The 21,224-nt window shown below is 43.2% G+C and overlaps 1 protein-coding gene across 2 annotated transcripts in view; it reads right to left on the bottom strand.

The window, feature by feature from the left end:
• LOC311019179 (guanine nucleotide-binding protein G(o) subunit alpha) overlaps window positions 1–21,224 on the bottom strand; it is a 75,637-nt gene that overhangs the window by 36,132 nt on the left and 18,281 nt on the right. For both annotated transcript variants that reach the window (XM_084018439.1, XM_084018438.1), the window contains exon 3: window positions 20,571–20,712. In XM_084018439.1, coding sequence (XP_083874565.1) covers window positions 20,571–20,712 — 142 coding nt within the window. The remainder of the gene's footprint in view (window positions 1–20,570; window positions 20,713–21,224) is intronic.

Here is a 21,224-nt window from a genome sequence, read left to right as displayed (position 1 = left end):
CTAAGGTAGAAATCTAAAATGTGAATCCATGCAGTGACTGTAGCATGCTGATGTAATACAATTCCTGTTTGCTGAGTGAGAGTGAGACACAAGGAGAGAGAGAGAGAGTACAGAGGAGAGATGCAAAAAAGGCGAGGGGAGAAAATAGAGTACAGCTATGAAAATGAGAGGAGAGAGAGAGAGAGAGACAGAGAGACAGAGAGAGAGAATGTGTTGGGGCCCCCCATTCCAACCAGTAGCATGTGAACAGACGTGGCCAAAACACAGCAGCCAATCGTGTGGAGGATTGGTGGTCAGGTGACCGCATGGCTGCGTGTTCCATGGAGGTGGCCGGCTAGCCAGGTTGCTACGGTAACTGGTCGGTATCCTAGAGACTGGCAAAAGGGGGGCTTATAGAAAATTGAATGGTAAGACACCCAGAGAAAAGAGAGAGCGATGAAAAAGACAAAACCTCATTCAACATCACACACTGTAGGATTGAGACAAGCGCACACACACTTCTATATACCATATAACAGTGTGAGTGTGTGTGTGTGTGTGTGTGTGTGTGTGTTTGCAGCATTTGGGGTGTTGTGGCCATGATAGATAAGAGCTGTTGGATTACTTTATCTTATTTTCACAGCTACAAACACATCAACACTATAGTCAGGCCTGATGCTTCATCGGACTATAAATAAAGACAGTCACTCAAATACAGGGATGCTTGATGATCCCAGCCTAGATATGCCTGTGAATCATTTGAATAAATGTGTGTCAGGCCGACTGTCACCGTGGTGAATTTGTACACTGGCGAGTACATGTGTCACCATTCACCATTGTTCGCTTTGGACAATTTCAGAAGGGTGACGTTAATGTGATTATCAAAAGAGAAGTGAGTACATGGTAAGTGGTGATGCATAAGGGGCTGTGCTTCTCCCAGTGGGATCAAGTCACTGGCCCCTTATTTCATTATATCACTCACACTCGCGTCTTTGTTAAACTCGACCGGAGTCAGTCTTGGCCACTGAATACTGGCTTTGAGCTCGCCTCCCCTCACCAGATACAACGATTAGCCTGAGTCTGCTAATGTTAGCCTTTAAGGTCGGGTCACATCAGCCAGTGGCACGATGAAATTCACCCACACGTCCTCAATAACGAGGCAGCGCTAGACAATTGGTGACTTATCGCAGGGATAGCTGGTAATCAGAGCAGATGGTGAATTAACATGCTAGCAGGCCAGGAGCATGCTAACATGCTAGCTCAAGCACTCAGTAACAATAGCTCTCCAAACTGCTTTTCTATTTTCTCTGTCCTCCGCCGTGACGTTCAATTAAGAGTAACTGAAGTGCATCGCTTTGTTGTGAACACACCTTTAGTTATATTACCTATTTCACCGTGCAGTATTAGTGTGTTTCTCTCTCTCTCTCTCTCTCTCTCTGTGTGTGTGTGTCAGCGCCCCATGGGCAGAACTTTCTGCAGTACTAGACTAGAAAGCAGCAGTGATGCACTAACTGCATGCCTGATTCTAACACACACCAACACACACACACACACACACACACACACACACACACACACACACACACACACACACACACACACACACACACACACACACACACACACACACACACACACACACACACACACACACACACCAACACACACACACACACCAACACACACACACAAACAAACACATTTTGTGTCTAACCACTCAGCCCCATTACTCTGGTCTATTCAAGCTTCTCTCCCTTCTTTCTGCTGGAGGACTGAAGAAGAGTGAAGAAGTAGCAGCTACGGACCGAACAACTCCACCACACTCATGCACAGAGAGAAAGGGGCGCACCGAGGTGTATTATTGTGTGCATGAAAGAACTCATACAGGACTCACTTCAGCAGTGAAGTCACAAAGAACACATCAGACCATACAGACATTAAGTCTACCCTGCAGCACTTCCTCTGTGTGTCACCACCGTCATCAGAACAGCCTCCATTCTGCCTTCTCACAAGCCCCGTGTTTGAGTCTTCATATACAGGGGTGTGAAATAGACACACTGAAAACTTGACGATGTGGACTGAAAAATATATACAACAAATATGTCTCCATGGTGGCCACTTAGCTAGCTGGCTAATAGGCCTCTGCCAAGCAAAGCAGCAGCGGGAGTGAAGTGTGATTGACAGATTGATGTGATGTGTCACAATCATATCAGAGTTTCTATTGGCCCAAGGTTAACATGGGTGTTAGTAATAGATGCTTGTTTTAGTGGCACAAATGGTCCCCATCTGCAGATATGCATTATGATACAGCACAATTTCATAATTTATAGCAAATTATTTCACGGACCCCACTTTGAGAACCTCTGGTGTGACGGTTTCCCACACTATTATTATTACCCTGCATGGAAGTCACGCTACCTCCGTTTCCCTGTCATCTCTTCTCCTTTACGCCGTCATATTACAGTGCTGATAGAATGTTTATATTGGGAAATCAATCTGGAATATGAGATGAATATGAAGGGAAATCTCCCTCTAGGTTAAATAATGAGCACATTGGCAGATAGTGACAAACAAGGATCATTTTAAATCACAACTACTGCTGTAATGATGAGCAGGAAGATGACATATCCAGAATTAAGTACAGGCAGGGGTTGAAATTAAGCTGTTTTACTCGCCAAATGCGAGTAATTTTTGTATTTGTCGAGTAATTTATGAAGACCACTCGCCACTCTGGCGAGTAATCTAAAAAAATAAAAGCCCATCATATCTTTCTTGTGTAGAAGCTTTTAATGTGAAGCAGCAAAAACAGGAAGTTGTGTGTTTTGATCAGCAACTTAACACGTCTCCCGTCAGTTCTGGGATGGACGCCTCTCATTGGCGGTTAGGTGTAGGCATGAGGAGTGAGGAATCAGGGTAAGCCAATCAGAGGCAGAGTAAGGCGGGCTATCCCAGATGATCCCGCGGAAATCAACACCACTTCCCACACTTGTTCATTCATACTTTGTAGACCTTTTTACCGCAGCCTATAAACTATTTTTTCCCGATTTAGCTACTCCATTATGTGGAGATTTCTTGTGGGGGGGCAGCCCCCAAGAAAAAAAACGAGGACGGAGGAAGAATCGACCCACAGCGTCTCAGCGCCCACCTCGTCTCAGTCAAAACCGGCGAAATATTATCAGTGTTTCCCCTACCATTGTACAGGCCTGGCGGCCCCCCAGGCCCAAAAAAAAATCCATATACCAAAAATAAGCCACCTATCAATTCATTCATAAATCAATAATCATTTACATTAGGAGCGCCTCCGCGCAGCACAGCAGACTTGCTCCGCAAGACGCGCGCTCCCGCTACGTTCTTCTTCCGTGTACTTGTCGCTTTCTACTTTGAAAACACGGAACGTTGACACTGTATTTTGATAAGCTGTTGCACTCTTCAGACTCGTGGTGTGAGCGGAACCGGTCCATAGGGTCCATAATATTTATTTTATTACATTACATTATTATTTATTTTTACATAATAAAAATGCCGCTGTGTGTCTCCGTCCAAAACCCGCTGCGCTCGCGCTGCCTGCTCGCACAGATCCGCTCGTGCGCACATGCGCTGATGCAGGTCGAGTGTTGTCGAGAAATATAAGCAGAGACGGCGCTCCTTAAAAACAACATCACGCCATGTGTGTGTAGTATTAGGACGTGATGACGTATGTACAACCGGCCAAAGCCCGTTTGCCCCCCCTCCCCGGGGGGGAGGATTGTTTTTGATAAGATGTGGAACTTTGAGTTAACTGCTGTTGAGTAAACCTATAACTTATATTTTACTTGATAAAATAAGACAATATATGCACTCATATGTCGTTGTAGTGTTTTACAGTATCTGTAGCTATTAATGTGATGCTCATCATTTTCCAGACATATTTTTCTGGACCCTGATCATTTCCATCAACCAGCACCTTAATAAGTCACTCTCTCCTTGTGATCTTGAATACACTCTGGTTGAACAAAAATGTTGAATGCAAATATAATAATTGCAGAATTGCAGACTGCTTGCTGTGCCACCTGACTTAATCCAACTGCACCAATACACCCTCCCATGCGTCTCGTCTGTTTAGGGTTTTTTCGGTGGGTACCACCGGGCCTGAAAAAATTCTAGGGGAAACACTGAATTATGTTCGGAAATTGAATGAGAAGTGGCGCTACACGGTGTCGGGTGAGGCAAGAACATGGCTTGAGTATAGGGCCAAAGAGGGCATGAAATGTTTCTGTATATATACTGCTAATAAATATTGTGAAGAAAAGAGACTGCGATTACTATGATTGAAAATCAATTTAGACAGACATACGAAAAAGTAATTCTAACAAATGGCAATTTAATATTTTTGTCTGGTAAAAAATCTGTTTGTCTAGTAAACATTTTCATCTACTCGCCAGTTGTCTGGTAAGCCAAAAAGTTAGTTTCAACCCCTGAGTACAGGTCTGCACGTTTGAGCAGATCGGCACCGAAGGGTTTACGCACCAAAAATATCGATCGTACGTGGAAAAAGATCTCTAACCAACACAACAATGTGATACGTGTTTCTGCCCGCTGTAGCCAAGAGAAAAAAAACAGGATTTGTTCCAGAAACCACAGCACTGCGTTTGAAGCAGGATAAAACAATAAACAGCACACTGTGCACTCTATGCCCTTTCAAGAAAATAAAAATATAAAAACATACAGTACATAAAAACATCCAAAGTGAGGCAATTTTGTAAATACTTTCCAAAGCTCCAAGCTGCAGCCGTTTCAATGAAATACTGGGGATGATTTAACTTGCAGCCTGAGAAAAACAGCAGCTAATCGGTGGAGAGGCCCGTGACTCATGTGGCATGTTGACTTATGGTACTCACAATTTCTTCCACGCCCCCTGGCCGCAGAAAAAACTGATAATTTCATCCTCCAGCTCTGGTGTTTCTGCATTTGTTAAATTTAGGGAATGAATGCAGTGAATGAGTGCCATCACAAGTATAAGGTGTGTGTGTGTGTGTGTGTGTGTGTGTGTGTGTGTGTGTGTGTGTGTGTGTGTGTGTGTGTGTGTGTGTGTGAAAAGAAGTGAACGTTAGCACAAGGGTGGGAGGGGTAACTGAGCTGGTCAGTCTGTACACAAGGAAATAAAAATGCTGTCCTGGCAGATTTCCTTCCACCGCCAAGTAGCTAGTTTACACTGAATGGAAAGAGAAGAGTGAGGGGAGGAGAAGGAGGAGGAGGAGGAGGAGGGTAGAAGAGACACTGAGGAAAAAAGAGAGCGGACACCAATGAGAAGGGTTGAGAGAGGCAAGAGGAAGAGACTTCAACCAGCATTAAAAGTCCAGTACATGTCGGGGCCCATGTTGTATCATTGCCCAAAACACGGACACACACAAACCCAAGAGCTTTTTTCCTCCACGAGCTAATCGATAGAAGCAGCACCTAAGATTGCAGCTCAAAAAGAGGCAGAGCGGGAGAGTGAGGGAGGCCTTTGAGGAAGAATTAGGAACATTCCAAAACCCTTGACGTTGGCATCTTAAAAGCATCCGTTGTCGGGCCCTAATGTGATGTGTTGACGTGCTGAAAGGATGCTCCGGCATCAGGGAAGAGAATCCAACTAAATCAATACCGCTGAGAGAATCTCTCTCTTAAGGTGCCTCACAAGACTATTATAAACATAGTGGTTGTAAGGATTTTTCTGAGTGCAGTTTACATTGTCACTCTAAACCATTTAGGCACAATCAACAACAACGACGGAGGAAGGGCTGAACAATTGGAGGTAAGTATTTCATTTTGATTTTGACTTAAAAAAAATGAATCTTTCAGCCCTGGTGTGAGGCCACATCTTTTAATAAATCATCACTTTTTATTGCATATTAAATTTGTCTTCATAAGTAAACGTGTGCTTCAAGACAGAGGAAGGATTTACTCGTGACACATTGGGTCAAAACTGAGGACTTGAGGACATGAAAACACTTCAAATGTTCTCTTTCATTCTCTCTGTGGGCGAAAATGAGATCGACAATGGACGAATGGAGATGAAGCATCACTTGGACATGAAAACAGATGCATGGAGGGACGGATGACGGCATGATGAGAAGATTAGAAGGAAGAAAGGAATACGGGAGGGAGGAAAGAGAGAAGGACAAGTGGACAGGATGGATGGATGGATGCTTTCTTTTCTATCTCACATGTGCACATGGGAATGGTCTTATTTCTATAACCTCACACACACAGGGGACATCCCATTTAAGAATAAATTATTAATGGACGGACAGATGCAGCTTTTTATGAAGTTAATAATTGAGGAAAGATGAATTAGAGGGTAGTAGGAGAAAGCATGAGGGAAGACAGGGATAGAGGGAAGAGACAAAGAGGGGGGGGGGAAGTCATTTTGGCTCTTTTAAATAGTTTTCCATAAACCATCTCAAAATACAGTAGAGTGGTGGCCTTTATCACCCTCCTCTCTTCTTATGACATAATCTATATTTTGATGCTCTGCTGTCTCACTGTCCCTTGACCTCATTCTCATTTCCTTCATTTTTTTCCTTCGTCCTTTTTCTCTCTCCCCCACCCTCTTAGGTGCCCATGTTACCATGGCAACAGCAGACATCAGAATAAATCACCTCGAGCGCTACCTTGTCTTGCAGCTACAGTGTGCACACACACACAAACACACATACATATTACATACACTCAGTAGAGAGAGACATAGCGAGGGATGGATGGTTGGATAGATGGATAGATAAGCACACAAAAACAATAATCCTCAAGATTGAGAATAAGACATTATCATATTATTATTATTATCAAAGCATAAAATGAATCAGGACCGAGCTTCTGAAGAGGTGCAAGCCGTTGTTAGCATTATTCAGTGATGTGGGAGAGATGTGGGAGGATAAACTAACCCTTTAGTTGCAACACGTTTAATGTTGTGTATCACGCTGCGGTGGTCACGTTCCCCTATTAACAGAGAGTAATGCAACGACACCGCATTTGCGTCATCTATGGAGGAAATGTGCAACCAACAGGGTGATGTTGGTCATTGACAATAGGTAGAGATGTTCCGATACCATTTTTCCCCTCCCGATTCCGATTACTCGTGCTGTGGGTATCGGCCGATACCGAGTACCGATAGTAAACCCTTTGTAAAACATGAATGAATACAGCAAATGGAACATTAGCTCCTTTCAGGTGTCAGGTGACCAATTCTTCTTCGCCCCTCGAAAAAACAGTGCCTGGACTCCAGTACTCGCCGGTACCGTTGCCAGCATTTTCGGCAGTATCGGAGGCATTTCAGATACTGGTATCGGAATCGGGAACAACTCTAACAATAGGGCATGTGTAATTCTGTGCTTGAGGTGGACAAACTACAGCTCTATTGACCAAAGACAGGAAGAGAAAACGGCAGAGAGAGAGAGACTCATGATTGTATCTGCTAACCTTCAATTAGCAGTGGCAGCAGTCAGCAGGGCATTGATTAGCCTCTAAATGCCAGAGCAGTGTGCAAACACCCACATCCAAAGACACACACACACACACACACACACACACACACTCACTGGTACAAATTAACGTCAAAAGTAATTCCATGAGGTTTAGATATTATTGGACACTAACGATGAAACGAGGATCAAAAATGATCAATCAAATACTATTATAGCTTTAACCACGTCGCCACATCAGCGTCAATCTAAAAGCATGATGTCATGTCTTTTGTGTCAGAGAGGTGTGGACTTCCCTCCCCAAAATGTATATTTATCGCTGGGCTTTTGTATTGGTTTGTCGTCCGACTGTACAGCTGTTGATTGTGTCTAAAATGAACCGACACCATGTCGGCCTATTATTCTGTCTCATCTCTGAATGATTTGCTTGACCCCAAGATTCCCGATTAATCACATCAACACACTGGTTTTACCTTTCCAACGACTTTGAAGACATTTTGCGGAACAAGTGCTTTTAATTTAGCTTTTCAAGCAACTTGAGTCGGGCTTCATGGAACACTGCTGCACACAGACGGCTCTCCTTGATGATCTTCTTACTGCCATCCCTCGAACATGATCCATCTGAGCTCTCTCTGACCTTTGCGCTTCGTTGGATGTTAGATGTTGAATCTTAATCAGTGCACGGGCATCTTTAGTTTGTCCTTGAATTGGTTTTACTATCAATATCGTATATGTTCCTACTTTAATGGCCATACGACTCAGACTCTTTTGTTTTAATGGTTTGCATCAGTCATCTTCAAAGACCAGGTCGGGACCCACAGATGGATCGCAGGAGATTATATTAGAGTCGGCGAATAAATGTGCTGAATCTTTCGATTAACATGTATAGCTACACCACACCTTTGAGCCACACCAGGGAACTAGTCTATGTTTTTATTAATATGCATAAAACTAAGTTGAAGTAGTTTGTTTAAGTAAAGACTTTATTTCCCCCTGTGAGTCAGAAAAAGCTCTAAAGACCTAGTCTGGACCTTGTCCATTAAAAGCTGCAGCAGAATAGGAGTAACAGTCAACAGGCGACACGAGTGACTGAGAGGCGTTTTTCTGGCTCTCCACCAAAAAAAAAAAAAAGGTACAGTACATAATGACTATGTCTGGGTTTTTTTTAGTTAACCTTCAAATCTTTCTGGTTTTTTTTTTGCTTCCCATCTCAGCCTTCCTCGATCTTCTGCTCAGACAGCTTTTGTCTCTTGCTCGCCATCTGTAAGGCTTTTACTGCCTAGGAACAAATATGTGCATGCTGACAGTGTGTGTGTGTGTGTGTGTGTGTGTGTGTGTGTGTGTGTGTGTGTGTGTGTGTGTGTGTGTGTGAGAGAGAGAGATAAACTTTGTGCGAATGTGGCCAGCAGGATGTGTAAGCCTGCAGCAGGACATTAACATTGAATGTCACATGCAGATATATGCCTGTCCTTGCGTATGTGTGTGTGTCATCTCTAACTGGTGTGTGTGCTCGTGTGCAGCCGATGATCAGGATAGACGTCGCTGGAAAACAACTGAGTCAGAGGTTCACTACCTGGCCTGAGACACGATGACAGGGCTGAGCACTCATACATCATGCTGCCTGACACACACACACACACACACACACACACACACACACACACACACACACACACACACACACACACAGTATATACAAAGAATTTCATTACTTTTATTTGACGCAACAATGACTTTTTGATCATGGCATCACCCCTCTGATTTGTAATGAACCGGTCAGCTTTTAACAGGGTAATGACAGCTCGGGCTAAACCATCGGCCCATCAGAGGGATTAGGAAAATTACAGGGGGAAAAAGAAATAATTGTCATTCAGGAACACCATTTTTGTGATGAAGAGATGAGAGAGGATTTAATCCATAGCTGATGATGTTTTTGTACAGCCGCATCACTTCAGTTCATGTCAAGATACGAGTAATTTAAATCATCTGACTAGAGCGTCTGTGTGTGCTTGCTCATTTTATATTTTGGATAAGCTTTGATCCAGAAATGAAAGTGTGGATGCTGCGAAAAAGTGATTTGATATGATGTTTTGAATCAGAAAGCTTCTTTACCCACTAAGCTGCAGTGCAGATGCTCTTCTGCTCACTGCTTTGCTTTCATTTCAAACAGAGATTTTTACCCCCCGCCTTTTTTTGCCACTTACAACTCCATCGTTGGGATAATAATTTATGAACCTTATAGAAGGAGTATAATGTCAAGCTCTTCCATATTGAGAAAGAGCTTGGCTTGGGTACGGATAGGCAAGTCTCCATGCCAACCTCACGCATGGTTGCATCCATAGAAGCAACCTTTTACCTCTTCAATCACTTTAAGTAGATACATACACTCACAGAAACAGAAAATGGCACACAGGAACACACACACACAGGAACACACACACAGGAACACACACACACACACACACACACACACACACACACACACACACACACACACACACACACACACACACACACACACACACACACACACACACACACACACACACACACACACACACACACACACACACACCTACAGTAGGCATGGCTGGTTTTGAAATAAGAGGCAGTCATCAAATATAGATTCAAATATCCTCCATAATTTACATCTACAAGGCACAGCAGGCGCACACACACACACACATTCATTGCTCTTGCTCTGTGTGTATATGTGTCCAACGCATGCGTGTACAGGGAAATGCGTACGTCACCGAGCAGGAAAACTAGGACACAACAGAAGAACAAGACGAGGTGGAAACCCAGTCGTGAAAAAATGGCGATGAGGCCAAAATGATACAGGGATAGAAACGGTGTCTATAATGTGAATTCCTGGCTAGGTTTGAGACAAATGATTAAGGACTAAATTCAATAATTCAATAATGCCGTTTTCAGCTATTTGAATAATAATTAAATAATCATTATTGCCCTATTTCAGTGGCCAGGCTTGCGTAACTTTGTTGAACAGACTAGACCTAGGTTGAATCCCATGGCGATTATTTAACATTTCCACAACCTCACAATGTTGATCTCACTGGAAACAGAGCAAGATCAACAGATTTCCTGCTCCAAATTCCAGACAGTGACCGGGGAGCGCGGGGGGGAGGCTTTAGCCACATTTCCACTGCATGTTTCGTCATGACTCTACTCTAATTACTCTTTTTTGTTAGTAAAAGGTGTGGATAAATGGATCAATGCTTCACAGCTGACTCACTAGCACATCATCATGACGGATACACCGAACTGAACCACCTCCACAGTGCAGAGAGGGGGGAGGAAGAGATGTTTTTCACTTGACAGACATGAAATGTGGTTCAGACATTCATGTCCCCCTGGGGATGAATTAGGCAGGTCTGTACTTTGTCTTTAGAGCTAATAAGCAAACGTTTGCATGCTAAAACACACTAAACTCACATTGTGAACCCGGTTCATATATTAGCAAATTATCAATGTCATTTTGAGCTTGTTAGCATGTTGACATTAGCATGTAGCTAATGTAACAGGGCTGGAGACTCAGAGGTAGAATTAGTCGTCCTCCAATCAGAAGATGAGTGGTTCAATTCCAGTTCCTCCAGTCCGCATGCCAAAGTGCCCTTGGGCAAGATGCTGAATCCCAAAGGCTGTGCCTTCGGTGTGTGAATGAGTTAGAGTAGCATTTAATGTGTTGTGACTTCCTCTTCTGTGGCTACATAATACAGTACTGTGCATAAGGTTTAAGGATTTATTTAAATATTTGATATGTTTTTTGGGATTATATCTTCAGTTTGAGCATTTCGTTTGATATCTAGGTCACTGTTTTCGGCCAGTGTTGGATCTGATAATTAGCATCAGCCCATCTGTATACGTTGATCATATATGCCCGTGTCTACTTTTAGCCAGGCTTAATTACCAGCCAGGCGGACTGAGCCTTCCTCTGGCCCAGTTCAATATATGGCTCATTCTACAATTCCACCAGAGTACTAAGCATTGTGCTGCAGCAGAGCCATAATATAATTACATCAGTGTCTATTCAGGGACAGGTATAATTAACAGGCCAAATACGCTTTCAACAGTACAGTGTTAACAGTCACTATATGGAAGGACACTGTGGACTGAGTTACCTAAATGACCGAGTTACATCTGTGTGACAATTCATGTAAAAGAAAAAATGTCATATTGGTTACTGTGCGACTCATCATCCCCAGAATATCCTCTTACATTGAGGAAAAAATGTGTTAGGTACTTAAAATTAGGGCCCATCTCACTAAAAGCTTTATTATTACAAGCTCTGACACAAATACTGACCAGCCACAGAAGCAGGAGATGTATACATCTGAGGTCTTGCATGACAGAGATGATATATGAATCGTATAGGCAGGTGTCTATTTTTAGCCTGGCCTAATTAGCTGCACCAGCAGTTGGCTGGCAGCTTAAACGCAGCACAGGGAGGAATTCAAGCACAACAACGTCAAAGAATGTTAGAATACAGTGGAAAAGTAAACTAGTGTACTTTACCCATCTACTGCTGTGTGTCCCACACTGTGGACGTTTTGGACAAATATAGAAGGAAATAGTTCCAAACTAGATTCAAGTAAAACATTTAACACAGAAAGACACTGAAAATAGTCAATACACTCCTTTCTTATTACCAGTAGATGATTATGCCTTTCTGTGGTTAGTTTTGTCTTGTTTAATGTCACAAACACAATAAAAACAGAGTAAGTAACCGGTGTAAATGTCATGGCTGTTACTTCTTTTTGATATTTCTTACTCTTTCAAACTAATACTAATCATAATAATACTGGTAATGCCGACTGTAACCTTTCCCTCTGAAGACAAAGGCAAGATGTTGGTGTGTTTTGTTGTGCAGTGGGAGAAGGGATTTAACAAGCTGCAGTTAATGTTATGACAGAACAAAACAGCTTCATAAACCGCACACGTTTTACAGCAGATTAAATAACCGCATGTGATCGACTGTTGTTGGTTAATCCAGTGAGTAAAATATCTGACATATCCGGGGTATTACAAAAAAAATTGTATGAATCCAAAATGACTCTGTGCAGTTCTGCACATTATTTTGCATCATAATTGGGTAATCCAACTAGAGCCGGTAAAGGGATAGATACCGGCCGATATATCTCTTTCACCTCACAGGACATATCATCCCACGGAGTGTGTGTGTGTGTGTGTGTGTGTGTGTGTGCAAACAGAATATACTGTATAGGGTGCACAGCAGCATACTGTATCTGTGGTCTAAACCGACACCAGAATTGATGACATTTGGCTGTTTTGCAGAGGCCTGGAAATGTGATGACATTAACGCAGGGTGCTTCATCAGCCCGATCCATTCTCCACACACAGGCACGTGATAGCATAGTGGTGTGCCAATGTGCTAGACCTCTAAGCACCATCTCCAGTGCTGCCTCCCTCCCCTCCTCCGTCACTCTATTCAGCATGTTTCACACCTGAGGGAGGATGTTTCATCCCGTTCTCCCTCCCGAGGGAGGGGAAGGGTGTAGTTCCATGCTCCGTCTCCGTCAGCACCTGAGAACCCGGTCCCTGAGGTAACTTTCACACAGCACAGTGGGCACACGCACACGCTAGTTGCCTTCATGAGTGACTGATCACAAGCCTATCTAAGTGGCTCGCTGACATAAAGCCATTTTTAGGAGGCTTTTCTCTGAAGCTGAGCAAATCTGGACTGATGATTGGCGGCCCTGGTAACCAGGGGCGACAGGAGAGAGGCATCATGGTCCTGTTGTTAGCGGCGCCGTGTTTTGGCGTGGTGAGACAGGTCCATGTGCCCGTCAAATAGATGCTGGCTGCACCAGTCTAGCAAACGCAGCGTGGAGGTAAGCGACGGAGTGCTTCTGTGGCTGCAGGGCGATTCATGAGGCTCTGGTGGATAACTAGCTGAGTGCGGGTTGCGGGCATGTTGCCTCCCCTAAAGGCCCGACTCTGAGCCTTTCTGATGTTATGCACTCTGACGGGTTTTGCAGGCTTGACTCTAGAAAAGCACTGTGGGTTCACAGGCGCACACACAGGGAAGACAAGAGGGCAAAGGAATGAGAGGCTTGAGCTAAATGGAGTTGCAGTGGGCCAGCATGAACATGTCGACGCGCACGCCGCCTGGCTTTGTCTCAGAACTAATTTTGCCCCCAACGGCTGATAACAGCAGCAATAACAAGCCTCATGCTGTCTCCAACAACACTGCTATCTTTTTTTTTTCTTTTCACCATTCCCTTTGATACTGAGGCGTGGGATCATGTGGAAATTGAATTTCACGATAACCCTGGCCAAAATAATTGCGACTCACCACATTATCCTGATAGTTATCAAAATATATTAAAAACTCTTACAAATACCACTAAGACACGCTGGAATTACTTGTTAAGAAACTAATAATCAAACCATCTTAAATAAGGTAATAATAAATCACAGGGTACTCAGGCTTAAATAAATTATACATTTCTAAAAAAAAAAATGGCAAATTCGACTTTTTTAAAAATGAAGCCGTATTTATCACTTATCACAGATTTTTCAGAGTCACTTCTGATGATATAAATACCATCACATTTCCTGATGATATAAATATCATCACATTTCCAGGCCTCTGCAAAACAGCCAAATGTCATCAATTCTTCATTTTTAAAAATGTTCGTAAATTTACGAACATCTTCAACTTATGTTGTTTTTCTATCGTGCCATCCCTAGTGTCTCATGAAACATCAGGGGGGGAAAAACTCACTGTTGCAAATTAATTAAAATATCTATTATAAACATGCAAGCTAATTAGTGGAGAACTCAAATAGCCAATTGACAAAAAGATGTTTAAGTCATTTTTGTTAAACAAGTAAATGACCCTCAAACACACGTGTGAAATGGAAGTCCATCCAGTAGTATTTCAGTCTGGATCAAAGCAACGAGCTGAACGACACTGCCACCAAAAACAAACACATTGCTTCCATAGCAGATCATCCAGTGATCCACACGTCTCCTCCCCTAACATTACTATGACACACGTGCACTCTTGGAGAAATGTACAATGCTCGTTTCCTCCTCGCTGTTACCGAGTCAGGCATCCATCCATTTTCTAAACAGCTTAGCCTGTTCAAGGTCACGGGGTGCTGGAGCCCATCCCAGTAGGCACTGGTTGCCAGTCTATCACCGACACACTGACAGACACAGTCATACTCACATTCACACCTACAGGCGATTCAGAGCAGCCACTTGACTAAACCTGCTTGTGTCTCTGGACTGTGGGGGAGCAGGGAGAGCATGCCAAGTGGATACAGGAAGGGTCCCAGCTGGTCGAGGATTCACACCAAAGGCCGACAGCGAAACAAGCTACTTAACCGAGCCACGATGCCTCGGTGCAGAAAGCAGCTGAATGTCGTCACTGTCCTGGCCAGTGCCAAGTATTCATGGGTGAATAGATATGAAATAGAAACCGTGTGTCAACTGTACATCTGCAGTGTAAATAATGGAACACGCACTGCATCGTCTCTCCAAAAACCTCAGGTATCTGGGCTCCTGGTCCTTTCTGTTGCTAGGAAACAGTTCAGTTCTCTGCTGTGACAATCTCACTTTCATGAGGCAGACTCTTTCTCTCTGGTTTACTGTATTTATCTCTCTCACACTCGCATGTTCAGCACACACACACGTCCACATACAGCTGACACACAGTGTGCCCCGTTGTATGTTAATTAGCCAGCTGCAGTCACATCACAGAAACACCCTATGATGATCAGTTTACCTTATAGAGCTAATCTTATCGAGCTATTGGATTTGACGGGAGGAACAGAATGGTGCGGTGAGTGTAACACTATAGGGGGATGGAGAGAAAGCTCCTGTGACGGGATAAAACCAGAGAGGGTGAAGAAAGGGAGTGATGAGACGAGATACAGGTAATAGGAACAGGGAGAGAGGAGGCTGATTGAGACGAAGACGGAGGACAGGAGGGGGAAAGGGTGAAATGAAGGGAAGGGAGTGATGAGGAGAGACAGGCAAAGAGGAAAGACGAGGAGAAAAGGAGGGAGGATGCGAGGTAGGGAGAGACAAATGTAGGATGCTGAAAATAACAAAGGGCAGGAGGGAAGGGAGGGGGTGAAAGAGGGAGGGAACACGAATCAAAGGAAGCTCAGCGCTGCAGGAGTGTGACAGACTGACACACACTTCAAACACACACACACACTCTTCTCAACACACAGATATACAAAAACTTCAAACACACAAATGTGAGTGTGTGTAGTGGAGGTCCCGTCCATACAATGACCTTCTTAACCTGGTTGAAAGGAATCTATAAACGGCACATAAACACAAGCCGAATCATCCTGATCAATAACCAACTGTGTGTGTGTGTATATGTGTGTGTGTGTAAATGTGTGTGTCGTAGGTTTGGAGGCTCAAAGCCTTGCATGTTGCTATGGACACGTGTTCAGGCCTGTTAACGCTCTGTTGTGATGAAAAATGAACCTCATTGTGTTCCTTACAATTAAAAAGTGTGCTAATATCAGCTTTTAAAAGTTTACGTCGGTATAATGGAAACAAGGCAGCCATTATGTCATAAGCAATTTCTCCCAAACTGTGTATTACTGTACGGAAAAATGGGTTTATTAGGTCAGTCCACAACAGAGCCGGCAATAAGGAGGAGCGAGCGGTTCTGGAATTATTTTTAGCACATTTATTTATTTATTCATTTTCACTTTTACTGTAAACAACATCATTAGCCTCCTGGATAATATGACAAAAAAAGTTGTTGTTTAAAAATCTTTTGTCTATATGTTCAATAGCATAAATACAACAATAGAGTCGAGTCTTATCAGCAAACACAAGCTGGTTGATGAAATCGGGGATGTAGCATTACACCATAAAGTTGTTGCCAAAATAAGAATAAGTATAGATATTAAAGCATTTGCTCATTGTTAGCATCTGCAAAAGCCTTTTAACCTATATTTGCTGTATATTTGGTTTTGCCAAGAACTCCCATTAAAAATGTGAAGACCATGGATTCCTTCTATAGCAATACGTCTTTAAAAACCAGTCTTAAATGTGTATTTTTATTTGGAAACCGGGTTGAAGGACAATGAAATGTAGTTGTAGTCTGTTAATGCTACACAAGAAAAAAACAAAAAACAAAATAATAACTGTAGTGCATTTTTTTTTTTATTTGCAGCCAACGTAACTACAGTGTCCATGTTCACTTGGTGTGGACACGTTGATGTGATGTGATAGGATAGGGGGCATTAGGGCTTCATGGCACAGAGGATATCATGCCTCAGATAAACAGATAATTGTTAACAGGTATAATCTTTTCATTGGATTTGGTGACAGTAAGTAAGTAAGACCAGTAAAGGTTATTTGGGTGTAAAAGCAGTTGCTCAATGTTCAAGAATCTGAGTTCTTGGAGACCTGTGGACTCACCTCCACTTTAAACTACACTTAGGTGTACAGGTTGTTATATTCTTTAATGAGCAGAGGGAACATGGTCATCAGAGGGGCGTTGTTCATACCCACGTATTAGAACGAACACAGATTAACCCATGAGGAAAACTAGCAACAACAAACAGCAACCTGTCTGCCGGCTCCCGCCCTCCCTCCCTCTCCTCCTCATGCCTCGTCTATCCCTTCATCGCATCCCTCTCTTCATTTCATCCCCCCCCCCTCCGCGTTTCCACACTCCGTCGAGACACAAAGTGTTTTTCTGATCTTAGTTGTTGTGCTCGTGCGCGCTGCAGTCGAACAGCAGCTGCGTCCTGCTCTTCATCAGTGCGTCCGTCTTAATTCACCTTAATCCATCTATGTGCGAGGGCATAGTATCACTCTTCATAAATCCTCACGCACACCACTTCCAGTGAAAACCCAGAGCTTTACAGACCTGCTGTACCTGCTTACTGCAGCCCAGTTATTGGAGAATTGTTGCTCAGGGCTGAGTAATTAATAGGAGTCACTCAAATTAAAAAGCAAAACCAAATACTGAATTCAGTGTGGATTCGGACCACGGGCGGTTTAACATTTGGGTTTATTCACCGTGGCAGAAGCCTTTTTCTTAAACCGGAGTGAAAACTAATTGAAGATTCATATAGCACTAACAACACGCAGTCTATTTCAAGCCCGCTATCAGTGTGTGTGTGTGTGTGTGTGTGTGTCACGTCGCCCTTGGACATGCGCTTGCGGAATGTGTTGAGAGCAAGGCAAAACACTGGGTTGCCACAGCAACTAGCTAAGGCTGGGATAGCAGATGTAGGTTTTATTTTTGTTTTGTTTTTTTAATCAGAAGACAAAGTGAGAACAAGCTAAGTAGGGAAAAAAATTAAAGGACAGGTGGAGTTGAATACTTGTGACTAACACAATATTGGTATTGTAAGAGAGAAAGAAAAGGTGATGGAGAGACATGAAGAGAGAAAGCAAGCCATAATCGCATTAAGGTGTTAAAAGAGTAACTGAAGTAATGGTTTTACATTTACGGAATCGTTTCACAGCAGATTGCAAAAGATCTATATCTATATATCAATATAGATCTTTTGCTATCTGCTGTATGAAACACACACACACACACACTTTTAAGCTATATCCTCCTTTATCCTCTGGTTACTTTGACAGGAAGTCAGATGTAGAGTGTAGTTTAAACACAGCGTAGTCTGGTCTCTATCTGTTCCTTGTCCACTGTCACATTCTACCCCCTTCTGTCTTAAATTATCCCCTTTCCTTCCTCCATCCCTCTTATGCCTTTCAAGCTTTTATATAAACTACTCCTTCGTTAAAACGTTGTTTCCATTTTTCCTCTGACCCTTCTGTCATCCTTCACCCTGTACTCGAAGCATATTTTGATTCATTCAAGTGCCGCCGAATAGTAGTTATAACACAGAGTCCCTCCATCAATCCATATGTGGTGGTGTAACAATAAAGGAAGCCAACAAGATAACCTTGCATAGCCCAAAATGTCTCACTTAACTGCCATCCTGATGTCATTCTGTACATTCTCAGTAATTCAATCACGTGTCCTTTATATGGGAAGATCCACTGCTGCATCACAGTGAGGGCCACTCCCATCAGCTGTTTACGCTGCTCATTCCCTCCATCGTGCATGCATGGAGGAGGAGGAAGAAGAGGCGTACGCCCAAAAATAATGCATACTGCCTCAGGCACCTCTTCACCTTTGAAATGCAATACCAAGATCACACACACACAAACACACACACACACAAACACACGTATCCTAATCAATAGATGTACTGTCTCAATATGAATAGCTTCATTGTGATTAAAAATACACAGTGCCTTTCGGTGTGGTTAAGGCACATGTGTGTGTGTGTGTGTGCGTGCGTGTGAGATCATGTGCTCCCGGGGAGCTCTGGCATCTAACACTTGCCCCAACAGCAGTGCAATAAAGAACCCACATATGGGCTTGTATCTGGTGTACTGCATACATTTAATTAGACAGGTCAAGCGTGGATTGTATTTGAATGCACCATCCCAGACTTCTCGGTTAATCTGCACATTTTTTCTCAAAGTCTATTTGCACTGTAATCCACTTGGAGCTCCCTCCATACTCCACATGGCAAACAGGGTACAAAGGTACAGCTAATTTAAATCTGGACAACTCTTATGACTTGAATCCTGAGGATTTTGGGACCTAAAATTGAGGCAGGGGTCAAGAGAGGCTGGTATAATGTAACAGTGCGTCTTCATGATCCTTAATTAACCTCCTCCCATTGCACTTTGTTGAGACAGGACTGATGCTCTTCTGTGGATTACAGTCATAATCCTCAATTAGCGTATAATACATTGAACTTGAATGGTTAAGGATTTAGAGGATTTAGAAGCAGCGCTAACTTAGATTGATCCTTCAATGTACGAGCATGACGGGGTTAGTTGGCAGCCTTTCCCATTAGGCCCTGAATCAGTGGTGGTGTAGACAGTTTAACCCCCCCCCCAAGAATAACAACATGATAAACAACTTAAAGCGATGGTTCGGAGTAAAATGCACCCTAGGTCATTTCCACCATGACATCCAGCCAAACACCCCCTCAGAAGCATTTTTAGCGATGGTCAGCATTGGTCAAGATAGGGCTATCAGCCGAATGGCTAAGTACTGGCGCGATGGTACATCTCGATTATCTCATAAATTACCCCACTAATAATGCATGGGATGTTACCAAACTTCTGCAGTAGTACACATAGGGTCTGTACTCACAAAACGATGCATCTGAAAGTTTGTAAGTACACCAGGAGTTTATTTAAACAGGTCACAAGTGTTGACAAGTGTTGACCTGATAATACAAGCATTTATAAAAATGTGTTGACCTGATAATACAAGCATTTATAAAAATTCAGCGAAACTTTTTCATACTCTCGTGTGCAACTCGTGTGACGGAAACAGCTGGGTAAACACGGAAGTGGCGTCTGCGCAGCGGTAGCGTTAGCAGCCGAGGATAGAATCAGCTCACTAAAACAACTGAGAAAAGTTAGTCCCACTTGTGTCACTGGAACTTATGATGCATAAATAACGATGGACTACATCAGTGTGTGTAGAAATCGCTAATGTTGTGAGGATTTCTCACCATTCTTCAGCTCTCCAAAACACCAAGCTGTGACATTAACATCCCGTTCCACCGTACGTCGCAAGGTCAATGTGCAGTAACGATAGTATTGTCCGTGACGGATTCACTGCAATTAAAGTGACCCAATCAAAATAATGAGATATTCTGTCAATCCCCACACAGTGGCAGGATTTTTCTGAGAGGTCGAAGCAAGGACCTGAACTGGGTGTCTTGCTCAGAGGTACTTTATCAAGTCCGATACAGGAGCTGGACTCCTGGTGCTTCGGTTGAAAGACAGTAACTCTGTAAGGCACACAGTGCCCTCTTCCTGAACTACATCCGTTCTTATGGCATTCTTCCAGTGGCTTTTTGCCGCAATCAGTACTGGGAGCTCTAGTACTTTACATTTAGCCTGTTTGAGTTCACAGTTTTTGGACTATCAACAATCTTGAAGACATTTCTATCTGTGATGTCTTGTTTCTGTGCTACGCTTCAGTGTACATGACACGCGTTTGGTTTTAAGTATAAATATCGCTGTGTGATGGACTCGTTTGGAAAGTGTGTGTGCTAGTATGGGGGGACGAGTGCTGACCTTGCGTTCTTTGTCTCCGTACTCCAGGCCCAGTGTATCCATGGCACGGACGATGGCAGCCAGAGATTGGATGGTGTTGCTGTAAACCACAGGCTTGTACTGCTTTACGTCGTCACCAGAGAAACCGTCCTCATGGATGATCCTATACACACACACAAAAGGTATTTGGCATTACTTTTGTGCACAAACATAGGAGCAGCAGCTCAGAAAAACAGGCAGAAATAGTAAGTTAGTAAGTGTGTGTGTGTGTGTGTAGCCTGGTGTACTAGTGTGCTGATGGTTCGTTTCCTCCCTGTAATAGGTAGTTACATAGATCGACAGATTTCTATATTAGGTATGGAGCAGAAGTTAGTTAAACTCATTAGTTTGTACCTCCAGTAAGGATCCCTGAGTGCAAAGCCAAATGCAGCGAAATTGAAAATACACAATGCAGGTTGCGTTTTACTTGATTGGAACATTGGACGATGCCGTCATACGTGCGTTGACGCGTTTGAGCCCCGTACCGTGATGGTTCAGCACAAATACAAGAACCATATTATAGATACACACACACACACACACACAACGCAAGAAGGTAAACTAAATGTTATTCAAATACGATGGTTGTACAAATCGAGGTGTGATATATAACAACGGTTAGGTGCATAAAGGAGG

This window comes from Eutrigla gurnardus (genome assembly GCF_963514095.1).
Source record: "Eutrigla gurnardus genome assembly, chromosome: 9".
NCBI classification, from domain to species: domain Eukaryota; kingdom Metazoa; phylum Chordata; class Actinopteri; order Perciformes; family Triglidae; genus Eutrigla; species Eutrigla gurnardus.
The sequence above is the reverse complement of the archived record's forward strand: the minus strand, read 5'-3'. Positions and strand labels throughout refer to the sequence as shown.